The 27,879-nt window shown below is 42.6% G+C and overlaps 1 protein-coding gene across 5 annotated transcripts in view; it reads right to left on the reverse strand.

Annotated features, from left to right (window-relative positions):
• The window catches only part of HECTD1 (HECT domain E3 ubiquitin protein ligase 1), a 4,301,832-nt gene that overhangs the window by 2,862,017 nt on the left and 1,411,936 nt on the right, over window positions 1–27,879 (reverse strand). For all 5 annotated transcript variants that reach the window (XM_044073821.1, XM_044073824.1, XM_044073822.1 and 2 more), the window contains exon 12: window positions 26,970–27,064. In XM_044073821.1, coding sequence (XP_043929756.1) covers window positions 26,970–27,064 — 95 coding nt within the window. The remainder of the gene's footprint in view (window positions 1–26,969; window positions 27,065–27,879) is intronic.

Consider the following 27,879-nt stretch of genomic DNA (forward strand, 5'->3'; position numbering starts at 1 on the left):
AAAGTCCACTGCTTAGCAGCTCAGCTAAATACTGTAGTATTTGAGGTAAATTCAGTTTTCCAGGATCCTGGCCCTTTTTCTCATTCCAGACAAAAAACAGTTTCCATTTTGCGGAGTAAGCTTTTCTAGTTGACGGCCTTCTGGCCTCCAAAATGACATCCTGCACCTCCTTGGAGAGCAGGGTCTGTTGTGATGCTAAGGAATCTTCCATGCGGCTAGATTGAGTGTTTTCAGCTGGCTGTGAAGAGTTTTGAAGGTGTGCTGAGTCAGAAGAGGTGGCATTAGAGGCAGGGTCCATGGTGGGGAATGCGTCAGTCTCCTCAGGAGTGGGTACCAGTGTTGTCTTGGCCAGTCCGGAGCAATGAGAATCATCTTTGCTCTGTCTGCTCTGGTTTTCAATAGAACTTTGGGCAGCAGAGGAAGAGGTGGGAAGGCATAAACTGTCATTGATGTCCAACTGAAAGAGAGAGCGTCCACTCTCCAGGCCTTTGGATGGAAAATCCTTGAGCAGAATTTTGTCAATTGGTGATTTTTGTGGGAGGCAGAGAGATCTATGTCTGGCCTTCCCCATGCTTGGATTATTTCTGTAAACACTTTTGGATGCAACTTCCATTCGTGTGGATCTGTCATATTTCTGCTTAGGTTGTCTGCCAGCGTGTTTTCCTTGCCTGGCAAGTACTGTGCTTGTAGTTCGATTTGTAAGTCCATGGCCATGTTCCAAAGTGACATGGCCAGTCTGCATAGGGGGTATGAATGTGTTCCTCCCTGTTTGTTTATGTACCACATAACTGTGGTGTTGTCCGTTCTTATCAATAGTTGACCTGGCTGCAGAAGGTCCTTGAAAGCTATAATAGCATTTATTACTGCTAGCATTTCCTTTTGATTGATGTGAAGGTGCTTTTCTTTTTAGGACCATTTGCCCTGAATGCACCGATCTGTCATGTGCGTCCCCAGGCGTAGTCAGAGGCGTCTGTTGTGATGACTTGATTTGCTTGAGGCTTGCTGAATGGAAGACCTGTGTTTGTTTGGCATGCTTGAGCCCACCACAGAAATTCCTTTTGTAGACATGGAATTAGTGGTATTATTGTTTCCAAACTGTGGCTGTGTTGAGACCATATGTTTTTTAGGTACCATTGAAGTTTCCTCATATGCAACTTTGCACATGGGATTAGTAAGATGCAAGATGCCATGAATCCCAGAGCCTGCAGGATTTTCCTTGCAGTGAGCCTGGTGCAATTTGCTAGTGCTCTGAAGTATTGAGTTAGTTGCCCCTACTTCTCTGGCGTGAGGTAGGCCATCTGGGTGTTTGTGTCCAAGTTGGCACCCAGGAAAATTATATTCCGAGAGGGTATTAGCCTTGATTTCTTTTTGTTGACTGTGTATATCCCAGAGAGTTCAACAACATTATTACATAAGCCAAATGTTTCAGAAGAATGTGCTTGCTGTCCGCTTGGATCAGGCAGTCGTCCAAATAGGGGTATATTTGTATCCCTTGAAGTCTGCAGTAGGCAATTACTGATGCCAGGCATTTTGTGAATACTCTGGGTGCAGTAGATAAGCCAAAGGGCAATGCAGAGAATTGATAATGGGTTGAACGTGGAAGAAATCTGAGGCATCTTCTGCAATTTTGTCTGATTGGGACATGCAGGTATGCCTCCTTGAGGTCCAATGTTACCAGCCAAGACTCCTTGCCCAGCATGGGAAGAAGTTACTGTAGAGTGAGCATCTTGAATTTTGGTATGAGTAGAAATGTGTTTAGGATGGAGAGGTCCAAAATAGGTCTCCAATCTTTTCCCTTCCTTGGTACCAGGAACAGCCTGGAATAAAAACCTTGACCTTGTTCGTGCGTAGGTACCTCTTGAATAGCTTTCATGTCTATGAGATCTGTAATTTGTCTTTGTGCCTCTGCCCTTTGATTGTGTGGCAGGTTTGGCATGTCTCTCATTTTTGGAAGGGTGTGAAAATGGAATCTGTAGCCTATGTTTATAATGTCCAGGATCCATTTGTCTTTTGTGAAAATATGCCAATTTTTTAAAAATGCCAGTTTTCCTCCTAAGGGGGCTGCCATTTGAGGCTTGCTTGGCATGCAAAGGGGAAAGTCATTGGGCTTGCTTTCTGAATGATTGCGAGTTATCCTCACCACCTCTTTGTGTAGGACCTTGCCATTGTCTGCCTCTAAACGATCCTTGGGATTGTCCTCTGCCCCTCGGGCGCCTGTATCTGCCTCTTTGGGGTCTGTCTGTGGCTGGAAAGGACCAATTTTTGGAAGGCCAATTTCTACTGAAACGTGGGGGTTGTACCTGTAGAAAATCTTTCACAGTTTGCATTGATTTAGCCTTTTCCTCCATTTTCCTTAATACCTCCTCAGCATCAGCACCAACTAATACATCCTTTTGAAGAGGGGCATCTAGTAGTTTAGCTTTGACATGATCAGGCAAGCTTTGTTCCTTGAGCCAGGCATGTCTACGTATGACTGATCCTGTAACAGCAGCTCTACATGAGGCCTCTAGAGCATCAAAACCACATTGTAAGGTATGCTTACCCACTTGTTCTGCACTATGCATCAAATCCTGCAACTCCTTCAAGTCTGGTTGTTCAGGTTGTGACATTTTACTTTTCAATTGTGATGACAAAAACTGTTGGTATTTCAGCATATGGAACTGACAGTTTAAGGCCCTCATGGTTAAGGTAGCCGAGGTATATACCTTTTTGCCCCATCTTTCTAAGGATCTGGAATCTCTCTCGGAAGGTAATGGATTTTTAGCAGTGGAGGCCTTAATTCCCTTGGGGCCCTGTGAGATGGTTTCTGGGTCAGCAGCATGGCTTTTGTATAGAAATTGGTGTGAGTCAGCAACCCTGTAGTACCTGTCAGGCTTAACTGGGCTGGAGGCAGAGAGTCCGGGTTAAGGCAGGCCTCCGAGTAAACATCATCTAGGATATACAAGACAGGAGGTATAGCCAGAGGCCTGTGCTGAGGTAGTAAGAGAAATTCCCTAAGCCTTTTCTTGGAATCTGAATAATCTTGGCCTTCCCAGTGGAAGTGTTCCCTTAAGGTATGCAAAGTTTCCCCAAATGAGTAATCCTCTGGGGGGGATACAAAAGGAATGGACTCCTCTGCATCAGTCTCTTCAAAAGGGGAGTAAGAATGTTCCTGATCATCAGAGTGCTCTGAAATAATGGAGCCCTGATCAGAGGAGGGGGATTCTTCCTCCACTCTGGGCCTTTTGTCCGGTGGGGGTTGAGAACCCCTGATAAGAGTAATTAAATCCTCAGCCATTTTAAGCATCTGTTTTTTAGGCATGGGGCCTGGAGATGGGCCCTGTGTAGCTTGTCTCTTAGAGTGCATGGCTGCTTTAGACTTAGTGAAAGCCTTGATGGAGAAAGAAGAGGAAGGTCTGAAGACACCTTGAGTGGAGGTAGACCTGTCCACATTTTGAGGTTCAACGCAAAGAGTGGCTTCGGTATCTGTAGTCGGGGTGTGGGCCGAGGAGCCTGCGACCTCGGGCACAGGAGACACCGCCAATGAAGTGTCGTCGGTAGTCAGGGGCTACGTAGGCGCCTCGCTGATAACTGGACCACGTGTAGTCGGCTTTGGCGTGGCGTTGGTACAGACCGCGGACCTCGTGTGTCGGTCCTTATCTTTGCGTTTTTTAGACAAAACTGGAGTCGGAGTATCCGAAGACATAATATAGTTAAATGTTTTTCTAAAATAATGCTGGGCGAACTCCGCCCGACGCTTAATGGTGCGTTTGTTGAATGTAGCACAAAAGCGACAGACCGAGACATCGTGATCTGGGCCTAAACAAGGTATACAGAGGGAATGGAAATCCTTATGTGGTATTTGCTTCCCACGTGAAATACAATTATTAACTTTGTCTGACATTGGTCCGAGGCAAGAAAAGTTTCCCCAACGGGGTACTTAGCTTTCAAGAAGACTTTGGTTTCAAAATTTTCGTAATTTCAGGAGCTGGCCGACCGGCACTTGCGAACTGCTTCTGCTTCGGGCACCGCGCGGCAAGAAAGACTGAAGAAAATGGCGTTGGCTGGTTCCTTTATACCCCTGTCGCACTGACTTCAGGGAAGAAGCGACGACAACAGACGCCGGACCTAGACTTTGGAATTCGGCCAACCGACGACCCGCCTGACGGCAGGAGAACCCATCTGTTATGACTGCAGATGTATGCACGATGAACATCTGGAAATTAAAATTGAAGATAGTTTAGAAAAAGGAAAGGATAAATATAAAGGACACATGATGGAGAGCACAGAGAAAGATTCAGAAATCAGTACTGAAGATACAAACTGGAAAGTAAAGAAAGGAAAAAAAATTCTATTGGAAGAGTGAAAGGTAGGAAAAGGATGCTTAAATGAGTAGATTTTAAAGAAAAAAGAAAGGAAATGGGCAACAGGTAATGAAACTTTTAAAGAGTGTATGATTTTAAAATAAAAGTAATAATTTAAGAATGCTTTTGGTAAATGTAAACAGTATAAAACATATAAGGAGGATAGGAATTTTAGAATAGTGTAACAAGTGCGATGTAGATGTAACTGCATTAGAAGACAAAACGCTTAAATGAATAAAGATTACAAACAGAAAATATATGGGATGGAAATATAATACTGAACTTGGTATCGGAATGTTGTTCAGGAAAAGCAATAATATGCAGTAGAGCAGTGAAGACACTGGATACAATACTATTACAAATAGGAAGACTTGTTGGTTTGAGATGGCAAGAAACATATACAGAACTATAGCTTTACATGTTTATTTGTAAAGAAAGGGAGAACTTATTTCAACAACTGTTGGATTATGTAGCAGTTAATACAAACATAATCGTATTTTAACTTTGATTTAAGAGGCAAAGAGTAAAAGAAAGGAAAAGATACAAGAAAAATGGCAGAAGTTATAAAATGCATTAAACTGGTTATACGGAATAGAAAATTCTGGATGTACACAAGAGGAATTCTTAAATCGGAAACTGATTTTATAATATCTGAAGGAATAACTACAGCAGTAGGAGAAAACAATCGTAACGGGATTTACAGCTTACTCAGCAATATGGATGGAGACAAATTAAAATAAAGTACACAAAAAAACAATGATAATAAAAAGAATCAATGAAAGAATGGAATGAAAAAGGAAAAGAAGAAATTATACAATTATGGACAGCTCATGTAACTATGAAGGCATTTATGTTAATTGGTCAGACTGGTGAATTAGATATCCAAGTAAATATATATATTTTTAATGGCAGGCAGAAACCAAAATGGTAGAAAAAGATATGTAGAGATATACGAAAATGCTTTGGAAAACTTAGGAAAGAATTAGAAACAGCATTACGACAAAGAAAAAGTTATACAAAAGAAATCATAAAAAGATCAACATTTGTTACCTAAGCAAAAATAAGACGTTATGTACCTACCATAACGTTCCATGTTCGTTCTCTTCTTCTCGCCTTCTTTCTTGCTGGTTGGGCTCGGAGCAGATCCTCGGCTCCGACTCGGCCATCTTCAAAAGCTCGAGAGCTGCTTACTGGCTCGAGGCCCCTCTATATCCCATGATGCCTGGCGCTAGATACCCAGATCTCGTTTGGTAAACCTAACTACAGACATAACAATTATAATAATAATACAGTAAACATGTGGTAGGATGCATGAATCCTAATGGAGAGACTGCTAGTCAGAAGTAACAGTCAGAGAAGACTCGGCCACTGATAAAAACATAAGGAACACTTCTCTGTCTACTAGGATACGGGGATGGAGGGTGGGACACAAGAAGGAAGGCAATAAGAAGACAGCTATCATGGAACGTTATGGTAGGTATATAACTTCTTAATGTTAAGTTGTCCATCTCACCTTCATTCTTGCTGTTTGTGACAGCGTCCCCTAGCACCTCAATCCTGGGTGGCTCATCGGAACAGACTCCTCAGAACAGTGGAACCAAAATCAGCTCTGCTCCTTGAGGCCACGTCCAGCTTATAATGTGAAATAAAGATATGAGGATTGGCCCATGTAGCTGGCGCACAAATAGCTTCCATTGGCAATCTTGCCTGAAAAGCCACTGAAGTAGCTAGAGCTCTAGCGGAGTGACTTTTCGGTTTAGCAGGAAGCTCTTCATCTCTTAGTTGATATGTAAATGTAATGATAGATGTCAACCACATAGATAAGGTTACTTTCGACACAGGTAGACCTTTGTTTGCCCTCAGCATAGGACAGGAACAGCTGGTCTGATTTTCTTATTTGCTTAGTTCTATGCAAGTAAAAGCGTAACTGTCTATGAACATCCAACTGATGCAATTTGTATTCCGCCTTGTTGGAATAATTTGGAAAAAACACAGGCAGACCAATAGACTGATTCAAATTATTGTCAGAAGAAACCTTTGGAAGGAAGGATTAGTCCTGAGAGATACTCTGTCATTGTGGAAAACTAGATAAGGAGGGCGAACATAAAGGGCCTGAAGCTCAGAAACTCTTCGGGCTGAAGTAATTGCAACCAGAAAAAGAGTTTTCCAAGAAAGAAACTTCAAGAAACCAGAAGCTGCCGGTTCAAAGGGGGGCAGTATCAGGGAAGCTACGATCAAATTTAGATCCCATGGAGGTGGGGGATCTATCACTGGGGGCCTGAGTAAAGTAGTCCCTTTGAGAAAAGCTTTACAAAGCTTATGGGACATAATACTAGTATCCGATACACCTGTATGAAAGTTTGAAATTGCAGCTAACTGCACTCTAATCGTGGCAGATCATCATCAGCACGAAAAAGTTCCGCTAAAAAATCCAGAATATGGTGCACAGGGGATGAAAAGGGATCTATATTCCTAGCCTCTGCCCAGAGTGGAAAACATTTCCACTTAATAGCACAAGTCTTTCTAGTGGTAGACTTGTGCGATGATGAGATGATTTCACGCACCGAGTGGGAGATGTTCAGAAGCCTGGCTAAGGTCGGAAGTGGAGCAACCAAGCAGTGAGCTAAAGAAATTGAAGGGATTGGTGCAGCCCGTCCGACTGATGGATCAGGAGGTCCAGGGCTGCTCCAGAAGGTAATGATGCAGGAACGGGAACCAAATTTCTCGAGGCCAGTAAGGGGCAATGAGGATCATCTTGCATCCCAATGTGGTAGCTTTCTGTATCAATTTGGGAATCAGGGGGGATGGAGGGAATGCATAAAGAAGTCCCTGAGGCCAATCGTGAACTAGAGCGTCTCTGGGGGAGTGTCCGGGAAGAGGGAGGAGAGAGAAGAAATTGTTGCACTTGCTGTTGAAGGGGGTGGCAAAAAGGTCGCAGCAAGGCTGACCCCATTTGCGGAAGATTTGGCCTGCCACTGTCTGATTGAGAGACCACTCGTGAGGCATGAGAATTGCTCTGCTCAGCCTGTCCGCTATAACGTTGGACTTCCCAGGGATGTGCGCTATCAGAAACAGTTGGGAAGAGATCGCCCACTGCCAGAGTCTGAGTGATTCTCGACATAGGGGGTAGGACCTGGTTCCGCCCTGCTTGTTGACGTACCACACACTACTGATATATTGTCTGTTTGAATTGCAATGGTCCCGGTAGGAAAAGAGTTGTGAAGAGCTTGCAAAGCCAAAAGCTCGGCCCTCATCTCCAAGACATTGATATGCAGATGGTACTCGTGAGGCTGCCAGGTGCCTTGGACTGTTCTGCCCTGAAAGTGCCCACCCCCCACCTTATCAGGGAGGCATTCGTGGTCACCGTAGCCACTGGAGGAGGGAAAGCAAATGGTCTGCCCCGGGGTATTGATGGGGAAACCATCCACCAAGCAAGTTGGTTTTTGCATGTCTGTGTGATCATTATTTTGTGAGACACTGGAAGTTGTTGGTAAGACCACTGGGTGAACAGCATCCACTGAAGAATCCTCAAATGAAAACGAGCAAGGGGGACTAGTATGATAGCCGCTGCCATGAGATCCAATGTTTTTAGGACAAATCTGGTCTGAATTTTTTTGCATCCTAATAAGACTTGAACATGTCAGAGAATGTCTAGCACTCTGTCTAATGGAAGTCTCGCTGACATGTCCTTTATATTTAAGTTTGCGCCTATAAAGGTAATAGATTGACAAGGCGACAATGCAGACTTTTCGAAATTTATTGTGTTGCCTAGTTTGGAGAAAGTTTGGATGGTGTAGTCTCTGGCTTGCAGCAGGTGATGCCTGGTGGTTGCAGTAAGGAGCCAGTAGTCTAAATATGGAAACACCTGGAATCCTTGCTGTCTCAGGTGCGCGGTAACTACTGCCAAACATTTGGTGAACACCCTGGGGGCTGTGGTGAGACCAAAGGGCAGAGTTCTGAGCTGATAATGGCTGGCTCCCAGCCAGAAGCGGAGGAATCTTCTGGAGCGTCTGTCCATTTTGATATGGTAGTACATGTCCTGAAGAAATATGGAGCACATCCAATTGTCCTGACCCAGAAAGGGTAAAATGAAAAGTAGCGTGACCATCCGGAACTTCGTTCTGTGAACAGACCTGTTTAGTCTGCTGAGATCCAGAATGGGTCTCCAGTCCCTTCTTTTTTCGTACCAAAAAGAACCTTGAGTAATTTCCGGATCCTTGCTGGTCTGCTGGGACAGACTGAATGGCTCTTTTTCTTAGCAGTTTTGAAATTTCATTAACTGCTTGATCCCTTAGATTGAGTGGAACATCTGGAAGGGATTTGTTGGGAATGTAGGGAGTGCGAAGGAAGGGGAACTTGTAGCCTTCGGATATGATGGACAGTACCCATTTGTCTTGTGTTATACTTTGCCAGGCTTTTGGGTACAGCGATAATCTTCTCCAGACTGCCTCCAAAGGTGGAGCAGCAACTCAGGGATGCTGGAAGGGCTTGTCAGAGAAAGATTCTCTTTGGCCCTGATTTTGCAGACTCCCTCTGCCCCGAGGGCGGTGTCTATTGTTGTTCCCTCCTCTGCCCCTGGAGGGGAACTCTCCACGTGCGTCAGGCACGGCTCCCTGGGATTTTCAGAACCACATCTTCCCACTCTTCTGACCCTTGGGATACGGTCTTGAAGGAGTGGAAAAACGGACTCCCACAGCAGAGAGAGAGAAAAATGGACAGAGGCACAACAAACTAATGGGCACAGTATTTTTTAACATAAGGGGTGGCGTAAGCCACAAAACTTTGGGCTAGGCTTATGAATGCCTTAGGGCAGATAGCCTAGTATACACCTATGAACCTATGAACCTATAAGAGAGTCTTGCCTACCTGCTCACACCTGGTAAGGGTATCCTTCACCTGTGGTCCAAAAAGAGCAGAACCATCAAAGGGGGTGTTTGTGAAAGACACCCTGAAGGGTTCCGCAAAGTTACATAACCGCATCCAGGCATGCCTCCTCAAGGCCACGCCTGTGCCTGCGGCCCTACTCGCACCATTGGCTGCGTAAGAGATGAGCCACATGGAGGAGTTTACTACCGAATTAAGAGTCGCCAGCTGGGAGGTAACCTTAGCCTGGACCCCCGCAGCTGATGGATCTTGAAGGGCATCTCCTAGCTCTTTAAGGAGATCCCTTTGAAGGTGGGTAAAGTGGCACAAATAGTTCAGCGACCTCATGGAGAAGGTCGCTGATGCAAACATCCGCTTCCCATATCTGTCCATCATCCTAGATTCCTTATTAGGGGGAAGGACAGACAAAGAAGTTTCAGCCAACTACTTTTTTGTGGCCGCTGCTACCACCATGGCATCAACGGGAACACCCTTAGTCAGAAATTGCTCGTCTTGTGGTGCAGTAATAAATTGTGGGTCTTCGGAGGGTAGGTTCCACTGTGTCTGGGGCTGACCACGCCTTCCGAGCCACCACAGACATCAGTGGATCGAAAGGCGGAGACACCCAGGAGGTGGAGGGTCGGGAACCAAACGCGTCCAGGAATACTGACTCATCCTCAGAAGGGTTAAGGGTAGTCCAGTTCCCCCTCTGCCTAAGTATCTCAAGGATGTCCGAGAAAGAGACATCCTCAGAGGGGGATTTCGGAGACCCTTGCGAATCCTCCAAGTCAGTATCTGAAGTGACAGACTCAGGGGAGTCAACATGTTTCCTCTTGCATTTCCTCTTTCGAGGGGGCTCCTTTGAATGAACAGGGGAGGCCACGGAAGAGGAAGATGCACCCAATGGGGTGCCCTGGAGCGCTTGTTCCACAAGCTTGGGGTCTGGAGGAGCGGCAGAGACAGGAGCAGGCACCATGGAGGAAAGGGCCGATGAGGCTGACCGTGAGGCTGACTGAGATGCTAGCACACTCCTCATGACCTCGAAGGCGCCTCTTCCCGATATCAGAGACTAGAATCCTTCCTGGCACCGAGAGAGATGGCTCCGAAGCCGATGTAGGAGCCGAACTCACCTGCGCCGAAGCTCCGAGAGGGAGAATGGGGTCAGACAAGGGTCCGATGCCACTCGCCCCCTCGGAGTGGACGAGGGAGTCCCGGCGCTCAGATCCCTCCAAGGAAGGCACCATGGAAGAGATCGGAGCAGACGACGGAACCAAAAGGGTAGGTATCGGTGCCGACGGTCCCACGATCCCAGCCCCAGCAAGCTCCGGCTCAGAGCTCAAGGAATGAGTCAAAGGAAGAACTACTGCAGAGACAGATGGAGCCGAACCCTGATGAGGGGGGGGGGCTGGATAACATTTTAGCCAGGGCCTGCGATTTTAAAAGCCTGCTCACCACTCTCTCCAAATCATGGTCAGACAGCCTAGATGACCGAGAGGAGTGGGATCGGTGACTTCGCTCCGACTGTAACAAAGGCGACCCCGGAGCAGAGTGCATCGACTCTAAGGATGGTGATCTAGAGCATTTTCGACTCCCTGACAGTTCCGACAGAAGAGTCGGGGCCGACTGGGAGATAGGTACTTCGTTTCCAGTCGGAACCGACGTTGGCTGGGAGATAAGTACTTCGGTTCCAGCTGGAACCTAAGTTGATGCAGACACCACACTCGACGGCTCCAAACTGGGAGCCAGTGGTTTCGATGGCTTGGAAGGTTTCACTGACTGAGCCTTAGCCGGTAATCCTTCAGGTTTAAGCAAACCCCTAAGGATAAGCTTATTCCTACGCTCCTGCAGGACTCTTGGACTAAAGGCGTGATACACCGAACAAGAGCCCTGCAGGTGTAGGGGGGCCAAGCAATAGACACAAGAAGTGTGACCATCTGTCAGTGACATTTTCTGACAGCATGAGTCACACTTCTTGAATCCAGACACTTTCGTGTCTTTAGACATTCCTGTAAGGAAATATCAAAATACAAATAAAAAGTACAAAGGGAAGTAGGTAACTAGAAAAAAAACACACTGCACACAAGTTACCACACCTTAACAGCACACATACACTCTATACTAGAAGAAAGGGCAAACAGAACTACTAACTACCACAATTTCTAGAGAAAAATTTTTATACCTTAAAAAAAGAAACAAGGATAAGCCTCTAACTAAAACGGCTACCTTGAAAAGGAAACGGGGGAAGGGGGGAGGGGAAAACTGTCTAAGAAGAAAGCGAGTTTTCAAGGGGGGAAGACTAAACATCAACAAATACTACAGCTATGTATGAACACTAAGTATTCTAACAACTAACTATAATAATATACAAAAAGTTCTATATATATAACAATAAAGTGAAAATTAAGACCTGAGCCAGTAAACGCAACCTTGTAGCAGAAGTGGCAAACGAGATCTGGGTATCTAGCGCCAGGCATCATGGGATATAGGGGGGCCACGAGCCAGTAGGCAGCTCTTGAACTTTTGAAGATGGAAGAGTTGGAGCCGAGGATCAGCTTCAAGCCTAACCAGCAAGAATGAAGGCGAGATAGACAACTTAACATCACTTATTTCAAGTGAAAAGGGAAGAAGTGTCAGAATACTTGATTAAGATTGTAAAAGAAGAAAGTGTAATGAGAAAAACAAAAGAAAGGAAAGGTAGAAAGAAAAGCACAGATTATGGAAACTGTAGTTCAATATGTGGAAGAAATGTTTACAGGAAAAAAGTAAAAATATGGCAAGTGAAAAAAATTTCATATCAAGTAAATAAAGAAAAGTACAGTTGTGTACCTACCATAAATGTAGATGTTCGAGTGCATTCACTGTTGCAGTCATTACACTTGGGTTATCCTGCTGGCAGGCTACCCGCAGTCGGCCTGAATTCCAAAGTCTAGGTCCGGCATCGGTTGCTGTCACCTCTTCCCTGACGTCAGTGCGCCAGGGGTATAAAAGATGCAGCTGACGCCATTTTCTTCAGTTTTTCTTGCCCTAGATGTCAGGTGCCCCCAAACTGGTAGGCTGAAAATTATGCCAATAAGTATGCATGCACAAGAATAAACATTTTCTTCGTCTACAAGCAAATACACCACATAGGTTGTATAGGATAGAAAAGTACAGTTTTGTACCTATCATAAATGTAGATGTTCGAGTGCTAATACAGCTGCAGTCATAACAGATGGGTTCTCCTGCCGTCAGGCGGGTCCTCGGTCGGCCGAATTCCAAAGTCTAGGTCCGGCGTCGGTTGTCGTCGCTTCTTCCCTGACGACAGTGCGACAGGGGTATAAAGGAACCAGCCGATGCCATTTTCTTCAGTTTTTCTTGCCCCAGATGTCAGGTGCCCCCAGAAGGAAGGCAATACATAAATTTGTGCAATCATGCAGTGCAATATAATCAAAATACAGTAGTTGCAAGCAAATACATCATAAATGAATACCCCAATCAGGTTGTATGAGGATATGTTAGCCTATAGGCCTGTTCCAAGAGGGGAAGGAGGGAGGGAAACCTGGACTGCAGCTGTATTAGCACTCAAACATCTACATTTATGGTAGGTACAAAATTGTACTATGTTCATCGTGCACACAGCTGCAGTCATAACAGATGGGTAGAATCCCAAAGCTAAGAAAGGGGTGGTAGGCACTAGGTGGAATTAGGAGGAGCCAAAACGCCCTGCAAGACTGCAGTGGCGAAGCCTGCTCTAGATTTTGAGTATAATGGTAGGTTGCAGTGCTTGGAGAAGGTATGCGCAGAACTCCAAGTGGCTGCTTCCAAAATATCCTTGGTAGGAACTCCTCTGAGGAATGCTGCAGAGGTGGCTGTGGCCCTGGTGGAATGAGTCCTAATGCCTGTACGAACAGTTTTGCCATGAAAGGAATAGCAAAAGCGTATGCAGTGGGCTATCCATTTTGAGATTGTCTGTTTGGAAATTGGCTTCCCTTGAGCTCCTACCGCATAGGCCACAAAGAGCTGTTCTGATTTTCTGAAAGGCTTTGTTCTGTCCAAATAATAACGCAGTTGTCTGTGGATGTCCAAGGAATGTAGCAATCTCTCCCCTTTGTTTTGAGGATTAGGATAAAAAGTAGGTAAATGTATGGCCTGATTTAAAGCTACCCTGGACACCACTTTCGGCATAAAGGACGGGTTGGTTCGTAAGGAAACTCTGTCCTGATGGAAGATGATAAAAGGTTGGACGGCCATGTGAGCCTGTAGTTCTGAAACTCTATGAGCTGAGGTGATAGCCAGAAGGAAAACTGTTTTCCAGGACAAATATTGCAAATCTGATGAGGCAGCTGGCTCAAAGGGAGACAAGGTCAGTTTTTCCAGCATGAAATTAAGATCCCAAGCAGGTATTGGTTGTTTTCTTGGAGTCCTTAAATTCTTAGCCCCTCTGAGGAACTGCCTTAGGAGAGGGTGAGAGAATAAAGGTGGATCAGTGTTGTATTCTGCAGAAATGGCTGATGCATGGATTTTGATGGAGGAGAAAGAAAGTCCACTGCTTAGCAGTTCAGCCAAATATTGTAGTATTTGAGGTAAATTCAGTTTTCCAGGATCCTGGCCATTTTTCTCATTCCAGACACAAAAACATTTCCATTTTGTGGAGTAAGCTTTTCTAGTTGATGGCCTTCTGGCCTCCAAAATGACATCCTGCACCTCCCTGGAGAGTAGGGCCTGTTGTGATGCTAAGGAATCTTCCATGCGGCTAGATTGAGTGTTTTTAGCTGGCTGTGAAGAGTTTTGAAACTGTGCTGAGTCAGAAGAAGAGGCATTAGAGACAGGGTCCATGGTGGGGAATGCGTCAGGCTCCTCAGGAGTGGGTAGCAGTGCTGCCTTGGCCAGTCCGGAGCAAGGAGGATCATCTTTGGTCTGTCTGCTTTGGTCTTTAATAGAACTTTGGGCAGCAGAGGAAGAGGAGGGAAGGCATAAACTGTCATTGATGTCCAACTGAAGGAAAGAGTGTCCACTCTCCAGGCCTTTGGATGGAAGATCCTTGAGCAGAATTTTGAAAATTGATGTTTCTTGTGGGAGGCAAAGAGATCTATGTCTGGCCTTCCCCATTCTTGTATTATTTCTGTAAAAACTTTTGGATGCAATTTCCATTCGTGTGGATCTGTCATATTCCTGCTTAGGTTGTCTGCCAGCGTGTTTTCCTTGCCTGGCAAGTACTGTGCTTGTAGTTCCATCTGTAAGTCCATGGCCATGTTCCAAAGTGACATGGCCAGTCTGCATAGGGGATAAGAATGTGTTCCTCCCTGTTTATGTACCACATAACTGTGGTGTTGTCCGTTCTTATCAATAGTTGACCTGGTTGTAGAAGGTCCTTGAAAGCTATAATAGCATTTATTACTGCTAGCATTTCTTTTTGATTGATGTGAAGGTGCTTTTCTTTTTGGAACCATTTAACCTGAATGCACCGGTCTGTCATGTGCGCCCCCCAGGTGTAGTCCGAGGCGTCTGTTGTGATGACTTGATTTGCTTGAGGCTTGCTGAATGGAAGACCTGTGTTTGTTCGACATGCTTGAGCCCACCACAGAAATTCCTTTTGCAGACATGGAATTAGTGGTATTATTGTTTCCAGACTGTGGCTGTGTTGAGACCATATGTTTTTCAGGTACCATTGTAGTTTTCTCATATGCAGCTTTGCACATGGGATTAGTAAGATGCAAGATGCCATGAATCCCAGAGCCTGCAGGATTTTCCTTGCAGTCAGCCTGGTGCAATTTGTCAGTGTTCTGAAGTATTGAATTAGTTGCCCCTGCTTCTCTGGCGTGAGGTAGGCCATCTGGGTGTTTGTTAGCATATGAAACTGACAGTTTAAGGCCCTCATGGATAAGGTAGCCGAGGTATATACCTTTTTTCCCCACCTTTCTAAGGATCTGGAATCTCTCTCGGAAGGTAATGGATTTTTGGCAATGGAGGCCTTAACTCCCTTGGGCCCCTGTGAGATGGTTTCTAGGTCAGCCGCATGGCTTTTGTATAGAAATTGGTGCGAGTCAGGAACCCTGTAGTACCTGTCAGGCTTAACTGGAGCTGGAGGTAGAGAGTCTGGGTTAAGGCAGGCCTCCGAGTAAACATCATCTAGGATGTCCAAGACAGGAGGTATAGCCAGAGGCCTGTGCTGGGGTAACAAAAGAAATTCCCTGAGCCTTTTCTTGGAATCTGAATAATCCTGGCCTTCCCAGTGGAAGTGTTCCCTTAAGGTATGCAAAGTTTCCCCAAATGAGTAATCCTCAGGGGGGGATACAGAAGGAATAGACTCCTCCGCATCAGAGTCTTCAAAAGGGGAGTAAGACTGTCCCTGATCATCAGAGTGTTCTGAAACAATGGAGCCCTGATCAGAGGAGGGGGAATCTTCCTCCACTCTGGGCCTTTTGTCCGTAGGGGGCTGAGAACCTCTGATTAGAGTAATTAAATCCTCAGCCATTTTAAGCATCTGTTTCTTAGGCATGGGGCCTGGAGATGGGCCCTGTGTAGCTGGTCTCAGAGTGCATGGTTGCTTTAGACTTGGTGAAAGCCTTGATGGAGAAAGAAGAGGAAGGTCTGAAGACACCTTGAGTGGAGGTGGACCTGTCCACATTCTGTTTCAACGCCAAGAGTGGCTTCGGTATCTGTAGTCGGGGTGTGGGCCGAGGAGCCTGCGACCTCGGGCACAGGAGACACCGCCAAAGATGTGTCATCGGTAATCAGGGGCTGCGGGCGCCGCTGAGAACCGGACCACGTGTAGTCGGCTTTGGCGTGGTGTCGGTAGAGGCCGCGGACCTTGAGTGTCGGTCCTTGTCTTTGCGTTTTTTAGACAAAACCGGAATCGGAGTATCCGACGACATAGTATAGTTAAATGCTTTCCCAAAATAATGCTGGGCGAACTCCGCCCGACGCTTAATAGTGCGTTTGTTGAATGTAGCACAAAAGCGACAGACCAAGATGTCGTGGTCTGGGCCTAAACAAGGAATACAGAGGGAATGGTAATCCTTATGCGCTATTTGGTTCCAACAAGAAATACAATTATTAACTTTGTCTGACATCGGTCTGAGGCAAGAAAAGTTTCCCCAACGGGGTACTTAGCTTTTAAGAAGACTTCGGTTTCCAAATTTTCGTAATCTTAGGAGCTGGCCGACCGGCACTTGCAAACTGCTTCTGCTTTGGGCACCGCGCAGCAAGAAAGACTGAAGAAAATGGCGTCGGCTGGTTCCTTTATACCCCTATCGCACTGACGTCAGGGAAGAAGCGACGACAACAGACGCCGGACCTAGACTTTGGAATTCGGCCGGCCGAGGACCCGCCTGACAGCAGGAGAACCCATCTGTTATGACTGCAGCTGTATGCACGATGAACATGTACAGATAAGCCCCAGCAAAGGAAAGGGGGATGGTAGGTGGGTAACCTGGACTGCAACAGTGAATACACTCGAACATCTACATTTATGGTGGGTACACAACTGTACTATGTTCATCGTGTTTCACTGCTGCAATCATTACACTTGGGTTGAATCCCAAAGCTGAGGTTGGGTGGCTGGATCTAAATAGGATTAGGAGAGGCTATAAGGCCTTGCAGAACTGCATTGGCAAAGCCTGCTCTGGATTTAGAGTAGAGAGGTAAGTGGTAGTGCTTGGTAAAAGTGTGCACTGAACTCCAAGTTGCGGCCTCTAAAATGTCTTTGGTTGGTACTCCTCTGAGAAAGGCTGCTGAAGTGGCTGCTGCTCTGGTAGAGTGAGGCCTAATGCCCTTAGGCACTGATTTGCCACGTTGTGAATAGCAGAAACAAATGCAGTGGCCTATCCATTTTAAAATAGTCTGCTTTGAGATAGCCTTTCCTTGTGATCCTGCAGCATATGCTACTAAGAGTTGCTCAGTCTTTCTGAAAGCTTTAGTTCTGTCCAAGTAGAAGCGTAGCTGTCTGTGTATGTCCAAAGAATGCAGGAGTCTCTCACCCTTATTCTGTGGGTTTGGATAAAAGGTAGGCAAATTAATGGTTTGGTTAAGGGCCACACTGGACATTACCTTAGGCATAAATGTCGGGTTCGTCCTCAGAGAAACCCTGTCTGGATGGAAAACGATAAAAGGTTCCACAGCCATGAGTGCCTGTAACGAGACTCGTCTTGCAGAGGTTATTGCTAGGGGCAGAGCTGTTTTCCAAGATAAGAACTGTATTTCAGCTGTATTGGCTGGCTCAAAAGGTGGCAGTGTGACTTTTTCCAAGACATAATTGAGGTCCCATGCAGGTATTGGTGCTCTCCTTGGAGGTCTTATATTTTTGGCCCCTCTGAGGTACTGTCTTAGCAACAGATGTGAAAAAATTAGTGGTTCCGTATTGTAATGAGCTGAAATGGCAGAGGCATGGATTTTAATTGATGAAAAGGATAGGCGTTTGTCCAGCAGCTCAGTTAGGTATTGTAAAATCTGAGGAATATTTGGTAAAAACGAGTCAATTCCTTGTGCCTGGTTCCAAGCACAGAATCTTTTCCATTTTTCTGCATAAGATTTTCTGGTACTGGGCCTCCTGGCCTCCAAAATAACATCCATCACTGCTTTTGAGAGAGGTGTGCTCTGAATGACTACATTATCCGCCCATGCTGCCAGATTTAGAATTCTGAGTTTTCTGTGCAGGATCTGATTGTTTCGTTGGGTCAGTAAATGAGGAATTAGAGGCAATGTCCAGGCTGGGCCTTGAAACCAGCTCTTTAGGATTGGGTACCAGTGCTGGCGAGGTCAGTCTGGAGCAATCAGAATCATTTTTGGCTTCTCTTGTCTGACCTTTAGGAGTACCTTGGGGAGGAGAGGCAGAGGAGGAAAGGCATATACTGTTAGGGTTTTCCAGCTGAATGATAGAGCATCCACTTTCCATGCATGTTTGTGATACGTTCTTGTGCAGAATCTCTGTAGTTAGCAGTTGTGAGGGGAGGCAAATAGATCTATGTCTGGGCATCCCCATTTCTTTATTATCATGCTGAAGACTTGTGGATGCAGTTTCCACTCATGGGGATCCGTAAGGTTTCTGCTTAGTTCATCTGCCAGAGTATTTTTCTTTCCTGGCAGGAACTGTGCTTGCAGGTGTACTTGATATGTCCATGCTGTGTCCCACAAAGTCATGGCTTGTCTGCAGAGGGGGTAGGAATGAGTGCCTCCCTGTTTATGTACCACATGACTGTAGTATTGTCCGTCCTTATCAGTAGTTGTCCTGGATGGAGTAGATCCTTGAAAGCTGTCAGGGCATTCTGAACAGCTAGCATCTCTTTTTGATTGATATGAAGATGCCTTTGGCTTGTGGGCCATGTGCCCTGAATACATTTTCCTGCCATGTGGACCCCCCCAGGCATAACCTGATGCATCTGTTATTGACTGCCTGGCTGTGGGTAGGGTGAATGGCTGTCCTTTGTTGTGGTGACAGGCCTGTGTCCACCATCGAAACTCCTGCTGCAGGCAGGGAATGAGGGTAATAGTTTCCAGGCTGTGACAATGTTGAGTCCAAACACTTTTCAGATACCACTGTAGTTTCCTCATATGCAGTCTGGCATATTGAATTAGCAGAATGCAGAATGCCATGAAGCCCAAAGCCTGCAGAATTTTCCTTGCAGATAACTGGGTCTTTGTTGCCAACATTTTGAAGTAAGAAGTCAGTTGCCTTTGTTTGTCTGGCATGAGACAAGCCATCTGGGCAGTTGTATTTAAGCTTGCATCCTGGAATATTATCTCTTGAGAGGGTACTAGTTTTGATTTCTTTTTGTTTACTGTGTACCATAGGCAATTTAGTAATCTTTTTACAAACGCCAGATGCTGTATTAGAATGTCCTTGTTCCCTGCTTGAATAAGGCAATCGTCCAAGTAAGGATATATTTGAATTCCTCTTTGTCTGCAAAATGCAATTACTGGTGCCAGGCATTTTGTGAAGACCCTGGGCACAGTAGCTAAGACAAAGGGCAGTGCAGAGAATTGGTAGTGCATTGAGCCAGCTATGAATATGAGGTATCTTCTGCAAGACTGTCTGATTGGAATATGCAGGTATGCCTCTTTTAGGTCCAAAGTTACAAGCCAAGCCTTCTTGCCCAGCATGGACAGAAGCTGCTGCAGAGTCAACATTTTGAATTTTGGAACGTCCAGAAATGTATTTAGAACAGACAGGTCCAGTATTGGTCTCCAGGCTTTGTCTTTTCTGGGTACCAAGACTGCTGTGGTATTTGCTGAATGGCCCTCATGTCCATGAGGGAAGAAACTTGTTTTTGTACCTCTGTCCATTGATTGTGTGGCAGGTCTGGAATACCTTTTGCTCTTGGCAGGGTGTGAAAGTGGAACCTGTAGCCCTGGGACACTATATTCATGACCCATTTGTCCTGGGTGATCATGTACCAATTTTGAGAAAAAAGTGCTAGTTTTCCCCCTAAGGGGGCTGCCAAAAGATAAGTGTTTGGTGCTGGCAGAGGAAGTCATTGGGACGGTTTCCTGTATGGCTGTGATTTGTCTTCTCTGCTTTTGGAGGTAGAAGCGCCCCACTGTTTAGGCCTGTATGAGCCCTGGGGCTGGGATCTGCCTCTGTGGCGTCTGTATCTGCCTCTTTGTGGCCTGTCTGACACTGGAAAGGACCAATTCTTAGTAGGCTAGTTCCTGCTAAATCTGGGTGGCTGTATCTGTAAGAAATCCTTTACTGTTTGCATAGATTTCGCTTTGTCCTCCATTTTCAACACCTCCTCTGCTTTAACACCAAATAAGGTATCATACTGAAAACACAAACTAGGAGCAACGCAATGAAGGGCATAAAAACTTCAATTCCAAAACACGTAGGTTGATCTTATTCTCAGAAATAACAGTCCACAGAAATCGAAATAGATAAAACGTAGGAGCAGTTTAATTGAGTGCACATAAGAACAACGGTTAGCGCTTTCGCATCACAGCTTCATCAGACCAATAATAAATGACTTGAACACAGTTTAAATAGAGCCAAGAGCGGGAAAACAATAAAAAAGACAATAGGCATTTAAAGGTAAACACCTCACATCATACAAACGCTCCATACAAACCCTCTATGTAAATACATTAAGTGATTATACACATTAAAAATTCAATCACACAAACTCTGTAAACATATATTAAAACATATTAAAAATTTCTACAAATATATACACTATATAGCGTATATGTGTATCAACTACACTTTTAGTACATAAGCATCACCACTATATCAAATTATGAAGCACTAATTCTCAAGTGGTGGAACAACGCCATATCTAACCAATCTAACATTTCCTGGGCAGATCTATACAGAACATACAATCATTAAAATAGTGAACATATGTAAAGCAGCATGTTCATGAAGACAAATATATATAAAAGACTCAAAGCATCTCTTTCTCACTGAATGAACTACTCACTGCTTCCATTCTGCATAAATAAACAAAATATACAAATATAGAACAAAGCAACATCCTACTATTCTAATCACTTCCACAAGGAATGCATAAGTATATACAAACGCATGTGCACAACATGTATGTAAAATGTATATAAAATGTGCAAAAACCTACACTGATATGTTGACATATGTCCAGTTATATCTTGAGTCTCCTCATCTTCAAATAGGGTTTGATGGGTACCTTCCCATTCAAACCCGGTGGCATATCGGATCTAAGTTTAATGATCCAATTACTTTCCTTTGATTCTGTAAGGTTACAAATGTCCCCTCCTCGATGTGTGCCATGTAACTTCTCAACAATCCTAAATTTGAAAGAATGGTCCACACTAGTATCACTCACATGTTTGGCAATTTTAGAGTACGAGCTGGTGGCGACTGTATGTCCACTAACGTGGTATATTTGGCCACGTGTACTTTGTGTTGCGCATTCTATGTCGGTAAGACCAATAGGAGTCTTAGGGATAGAATGCGTGAACACATTTATCACATCAGGACAGGTACACCCCACAATGCGTTGGCCAAACATGTGAGTATACCAGTGACGTTGTTGATCATAATAAAATTATCAGCAGAAATTGGAACGTTCTAATTACAGATCCGCTCACCAGGAAAATTGTGGGGGACAACCCGAGGTTCAGTTACAAAACATGTCATAACTTGAAGCAAACTTTATGCCTAGAGCAGTGTTCCCTGCTAATCAGCCACACTAGTGACCCACATGGGACTTTTCCCTGTGGACACTGTCACATGTGTCCACATATATCCAAGAATGTTTGTTTTTCACATCCAGATGGTTCTTTTACATTTACACCTAGATTTCACAGTGATTGTAACAGCACCAACCTTATTTATTTGGCCACATGTGACTCTTGTGAAGCCTTTTATGTAGGCCTCACGAAGAGAAGACTCCGTGACAGGGTTTATAACCATTGTTATGACATCAGGAAAGGTAATGAAAGTAATGCTCTGGCTAAGCACATATTAGAATATAGTGCACATAGCTTCAGCTTTATGGTCCTGGAGTTATTGGCAGTCAACAATAGGGAAGGAGACAATATGAACCAACTGGCTGTCAGGGAACTTAAGTGGATTTTTATTTTAAAAGCGCATGTACATCCAGGCATTAATCAGTACGTATCTGTTAAACCTGTCCTTAATAGCAGGAAGTTGTAAAGTAAACGTATATATCATGATATCTGGTTTGAGTACTGCTTACGTCTCCTAGACTTGTTTTTCTGCCTGATCCCCTGTCAGTCTCCCCCTCTCCAGTTTTGGATCCATAGAGCTTTTCCATTTTCAAGTGGACTGTGTTCCTGCTTCACAGTCACATTCTTTCATTTAATATGCCTCATGTTTGGTCCCCATAGGTACAATATCAGTTTGATATAGACTGATTTTTTGTCTTGCTTTTAGACATCTAGTTCTGTATACTTGTGTTAGGGTTCATACATGATACAAGGGAAATTTGTGGTTTGATACTATAGGCACTATACATGCCTGGTAGTGGTTTTTTGATATTCACTTTTGTCTCATTTCTCAGTATATTTGAGCAGGTCCTTAGCTTATTGCACACAATGCTATCTACTTCTTAACATTGTTTAGTACTGCTGCATACCTGGCACTTTGGCTCCTAGTGTGTGTCCATTCCTTGGATGAGATTGGACGTTTGTATTGTTATCATAGCTACGTCCACTAGCCTTTTAACGCATTATGCGTATGTTAAAGGAGATAGAAAGCTGTCCCCATTCAGTTTAGTATTCAATAGTTCAGCACGTATATCATATTAGTTATTTTTTACCTTGCATTTCTTGTTTTTAATTACAGTTAGGTTTTTTGGACCCTTGAGCATCAGCTCGGATCCTGGTTTTTGACAGATATTGAATCTGTTGGTATTATGCAAACGGAAGTTGTGTTTGAACACCCGTCATTAGTTGTTTGTTGAAATATTCTAGTGCCTGCAATTAGTAGAGGTGAGTGGGTCGCTATTTGTAATCTGTCTGTTGTTTTTTGTACTATATACTTTTCATACCCCCTGCATCAGTCCTTGACTGATGGTTTTTTTAATACAGGTCTGTATGTTTATGATGTTTGATGGGGCCGACATCTACCGGAATTGCATTGGTGTAGTTGTTTTGTTTTGCGCCAGTGGATGCTTGTCAGAATGTGTCCTCTGTGCTTGCTAGTCGTTGTTGTGAGTAGGACATTTTTCACTCCCGGACTGTTATCTGCTGCTTCGTCTGCATTGCAAATGTGTTTTGGATCGGACATGGTCGCGGGACATTTCATTATGCGTGACCGTGTTTTTGTGATCTTGCCTTGGGGAATATGTGTATGTTGATGGCGATTCCAATGTGAGATATGAGGTACGAACAGGGCGTATATGCAGTTTAGATTATGGTTAGTACCTGTTGATATTGTGTTGGCGTAGGTGTTTTCAAACACGCCAACAGCTGCATAATAGAATATATGTTTTGCACCTCTTAACAGCAATAATAAATATGTTGTCTCTTATTCTTGGATTGCTATATGCCGTATTGTTTGTGCTGTAGATTTTTTTCAGATCAGATATGGATGTGGGATAGCACATAGGATTTGTTTGCTTACCGGAGTTTTTGTATAAAGGAAATAAGTATGTGCTCAGTTAGCGACTCCAGCAGGAGTCGTGGAATATGTCCTGGTTGCATTTGCAAATAGGAATATGGCTTGTTTTTATTTGGAAAATGCTGTTCTCTGTCTTATGCCCTGTGCTTTGATTATGATCTTGCATGGTCTCTTAGCGCTGTGAGGTGAGAGCCTCAGCTGGCTTATACTGCCACAACGATAGGTTTTGCTGTTTTATTTTAATACAGTTTGCTTAAGGCATTTTTGCCATAACTTTTAAACTGTTTTTATCTGTTTTTAACTCTTTTAGTACTGTCTCTTTAAATAAGGACATGCAGGGAAAGATTGTGTGTTAGCAATTATCTAATTAGTGCTTAATTTATCATTTTGAATGCCAAAAGGTTTTTGTATAAAAGCTTGCTTTTCTCAATGTTTTATTACACCTGAAGAAGCGTAGTACAGCTACGTGAAAGCGCTTGTGTGTTTTTGTTCTAAATAAAGAAGCTTCCATTACCAGTGACTATCTCCATGTGGTGACTCCAGTGGATTTTGTGTTTTTCAGTTTTTTTTATGTATGAATTAGACAAAGTGTTAGGTAAATGAAAATTCAAAAGCAGGCCCAGCTGGAATAGGATACGTAACGTATACAAAAAAATTGAAATGCAAAAAGAATACTTATTGCATGTTTTCAGTGAATGGTTAAATAAAGGCTTTTGTTATAAAGAGCTGTGTAGTGGAATATTGCATTTTTATGGAAATAGTGAAAAACAAGATACAAAATTGGAGACTAACAGTAACAAATACAGATTCCAAGATTTTTATGAAGATAATTAAAAAAAGATTGGACAGTAACACGGAAAATATAACAGAATAAAAGTTATAAAACTTGCTAATGATAGTAAGAAAAATTGTGGATGACATTTTAAATAGAAAAAAATTATGTAAAACTTAGGAGAAGCAATATTAATAAAGCTTATGACAAGGTAGAGTATGATGTTATAGGAATTAATGGAGGCATATAATTTTAGTGGTAAAATTAAAAGTTTATTTGATAGCATATAGTAATAACATAATTCTAATAAGTGGTTGGTTAAGTAAAGAAATGGGGATGCGTAATGGGACTGTCCTATAGGTGGTACATTATTTGCTTAAGTTTTGAATATTTTAATAAGTAAGGTGAATTGTACAACGGAAAATACAAAGTATGTAGTGCAAATAGGTGTAAATATTCCAGTTTTGATGACATATGCAAATAATACAATAGCTAAACAGTTTTCAGAAGAAAGAAGCCATATTTTGTGTAGTAGATTGTTTAAAAAATATGCATTGACACTATAAAAGTAAAGGTTTGGGACACAGGATAAAGACAAGAGGAATACAATATGCGATGTAAAATTTTCAGTATTGAGAAAAAATTTTGGCAATAAAACAGTAAGTGGAACACAACAGGAAAATCTTTTAAAGGAATTGAAAAGAAATTTGCTGTTTATGGAAAACATATAAATTATCCTTTTAAGAAAAATTAATCTGATAAATTCAGTACTAATGGGAAAGATAGCATATTTATCAAGTTTGTTTAGGATTCCAAGAATGTACAAAAAACAATTAGAAGTTATTTTTACATTTATAATGGGGATCTATGTTAAACTCAGTAAACAGAGTATTATAAATTACTTAAATTGAAGGGGGACTGGGATTCTTAAATCCAGTGGTATCTGAAGCTTTTTTTAAATTTGCATGAAGTGCTGGGATGGATAAACAAGAAAACGAAAAATTAGTAGTAAGATCAAGTATATGTACCAAAAAAATTTGTGAAATAATAAATCAGATAAAAAGAATGTACTAATGAAGAAATTAAAAAAATATCAAATAAATACGGAAGATAAAAATAAATGAGACAGAGGATGATTGGAAACATGGTTTAAGAATATAATGGTACAATATTATTAGTTAACCTATGGGAAAATTTACCAGAAAAAAAGATTAAAACTATAAAAGAAAGAAATAAGTTGTGGAGTAAAGTAGAATGTCAGGCTTTTCTATGGAAACTGGGAATAAAGAAATTACATTGAAAGCAAATATGCCTTATAAAAAGAAAAGTGAGGGAAGATGTCTGTATTATGAAGAAGAAATCACAGGTCTTTTGAAATTTGACTATACCTGAAGATAGACATTATAAGCATATAAAATAAAGGACAAAAAGTTGTTTATGTAGTATGAATGATTTGGAATGAAAGATTAAATGAGATTACGTTTATGGGAAATGGCTATCAATAAGAAACATCAGATGGTGGTTATGAAAGAATGCAGGTCTAGTTTGAAGAAAATATAAAGATGAAAAAATAGAATGCATAAGGAGAAAATTATGTAAATAATTTTGTAAACATGTGAATATGTCTAAATGTAAAAACAAATACATAAATAAAATGTCAAGTAAACGCCATGTAAATAAAGGATCCCTACTCTTTACGATAGGTGTGTTGGGATCTTTTACATCCACCTGAGCTTCCACCAACTCAAGTAGATGGGGCTCCAGTTAAACGTTTCATCCAAAGAGTGACTCATTCAGGAGTGAAGCAACCCCCTTATGCTGCACTGCAGTGTTAGCTATAGATCTATCAGGTAAGGGAACTGAACCCTCAGCATTCTTCACCAAATGCGAGTGCGCTACCTTGCTGCACCACTGACACTGAGTCAGTGTGTGCGTCTGTGTGCACATATAGACTTAGTTTATATATATATATATATATATATATATATATATATAAATTACTCATTATCTGCTACCCCTAACATTGCACATTACTTTCCAAAACACCTTTTCCCTAACAGTATCACTTATCAAGACAGTGGGCTGCAGAACATATGCACACTCACTTAACATTAACTATCCCTTAACCTAACCATCAAGCTGCGTATCTGCCCGTTATTACAAACGCAAGACTCATACACACCAACTTACCTTGTTCAGTAAAAGGACAAGTCACAGATGCAAACACTCAAATATTATCTACAGGTCACAATTCCAACAAAATAAATGCTAAAAAATGTGCACTTTAAACACATATACAAAGCAGTAGTAGGGTACTTGAATCTTGTTATACTTACTGTTTTGCTGTAACAGTTTTTAATTACCAACCCAGTTTACTGATGTCATACCTTATTCAGTATTACTTCATTTCAAAAAGTAAGGCAGGCTACTTTACCTAGTCCCAAACTCTATCCAAAGAAGTCAACTGCCCATTATTTCCTTCCCCTAAAAGTTCTAAGTTACTAATGCCCCTGCTGAAGGCTGCAAGTATACTTTTTCGGACATTATGTTGATGCTTCCACAAAGGAAACAAACTCTTCTGGAATACATGATGCATCTGTTCAGCTAAAATGACATATTACCTAGGAATACCAAAGTCCAAATGTACAGAATTCTCAGCAAATTTTATGATACAATCAAGCACTAGTGGACTCTAAATAATAGAGGACATACCACTCCCCCTAGTCAACTCTGAAAGGAGATTAACACTCAATACACAGCCCTTACTACTGTTTTGTACACTGGTAACACAACATCCAATAGAATGTGCCTGGAAGACAAAAACTACTATTATACCACAACTCCCGGCACATCTGATTTGACTTCTTCGTTACTTTTCTCTATGCTAATTGCATAACATTGAGGTTTCACAGTTTAGATTCTGCATTTGAAATGACCAAATTCCAAAAAAGTCAATTACCTTTCATTATCTTCATTTTCACTGAAAGCCATTTTGAAAACATTTATTCTCTCCAGCAGCTGACTGCAGTCATGTTTCAAATCCAAGTCTACATTCTACATAAGAAAATCATGTTAAAGTTACTAGCATACCTTATTAAAGCACATAAAATAGCAATACTTGTAATTACTGATACAGCAATGCCAACATTCCAATTCCAGTTAACTATAAAGTTGGGATCTTTCAGCAACAATTAATTTTGTCTTCCAAAATGACAGAGGTCAGTCTCAGACTTGCAGTTTATAGAAGGCGCTATCTGCTGGATTCACTTTCAATTTTTTACAAAAAAACATTTAAAGAAAACTGTTTAAATGTGTGATAAGAAAAGGCATACCATACTGGACAAAAATGGCACTGTGACACTACACCTGTTCTATGTATGTATGACAACATTAATCATGGTTTTTGCCTACTTGTGAACATAATGTAAGATTTTCTTACTTCAATTGTTTCCCTTAAGCAAGAAACTTACAGAAATATGCCTGACACTGAGTGAAAGTCGGCACTACTATAAATAAAGACTTTCATTTTTATGATCATTCATGGAAACACGAATCCCTTTATTTTTAACATTTCACAAATCAGCTTTTAAAAAAAAAATGCATGACAATCTGAAAGGCAACATCATGAACAGAACTGGCACTCCACTACTTTACAAAGCATACTTCTGAAGGTATTGTTTATAACAATCTGTCACTTTCATAGTTTATTACATAAGAAATATTCATGTGAAATGTTGCATCAAGAAATACAAAACTGTTCCTAATTTTTTTATGGACAGTCCATGCAGCTTCTAATACTCTGAAATGCATTTCACACTTTTACTTAAAAAAATTGTGATTTGAGTTCACTGTGGCACAAACAAAAGTAC

The sequence above is a fragment of the Protopterus annectens genome, chromosome 6.part0, assembly GCF_019279795.1.
Source record: "Protopterus annectens isolate FY-2018-M chromosome 6.part0, PAN1.0, whole genome shotgun sequence".
NCBI lineage: Eukaryota > Metazoa > Chordata > Ceratodontiformes > Protopteridae > Protopterus > Protopterus annectens.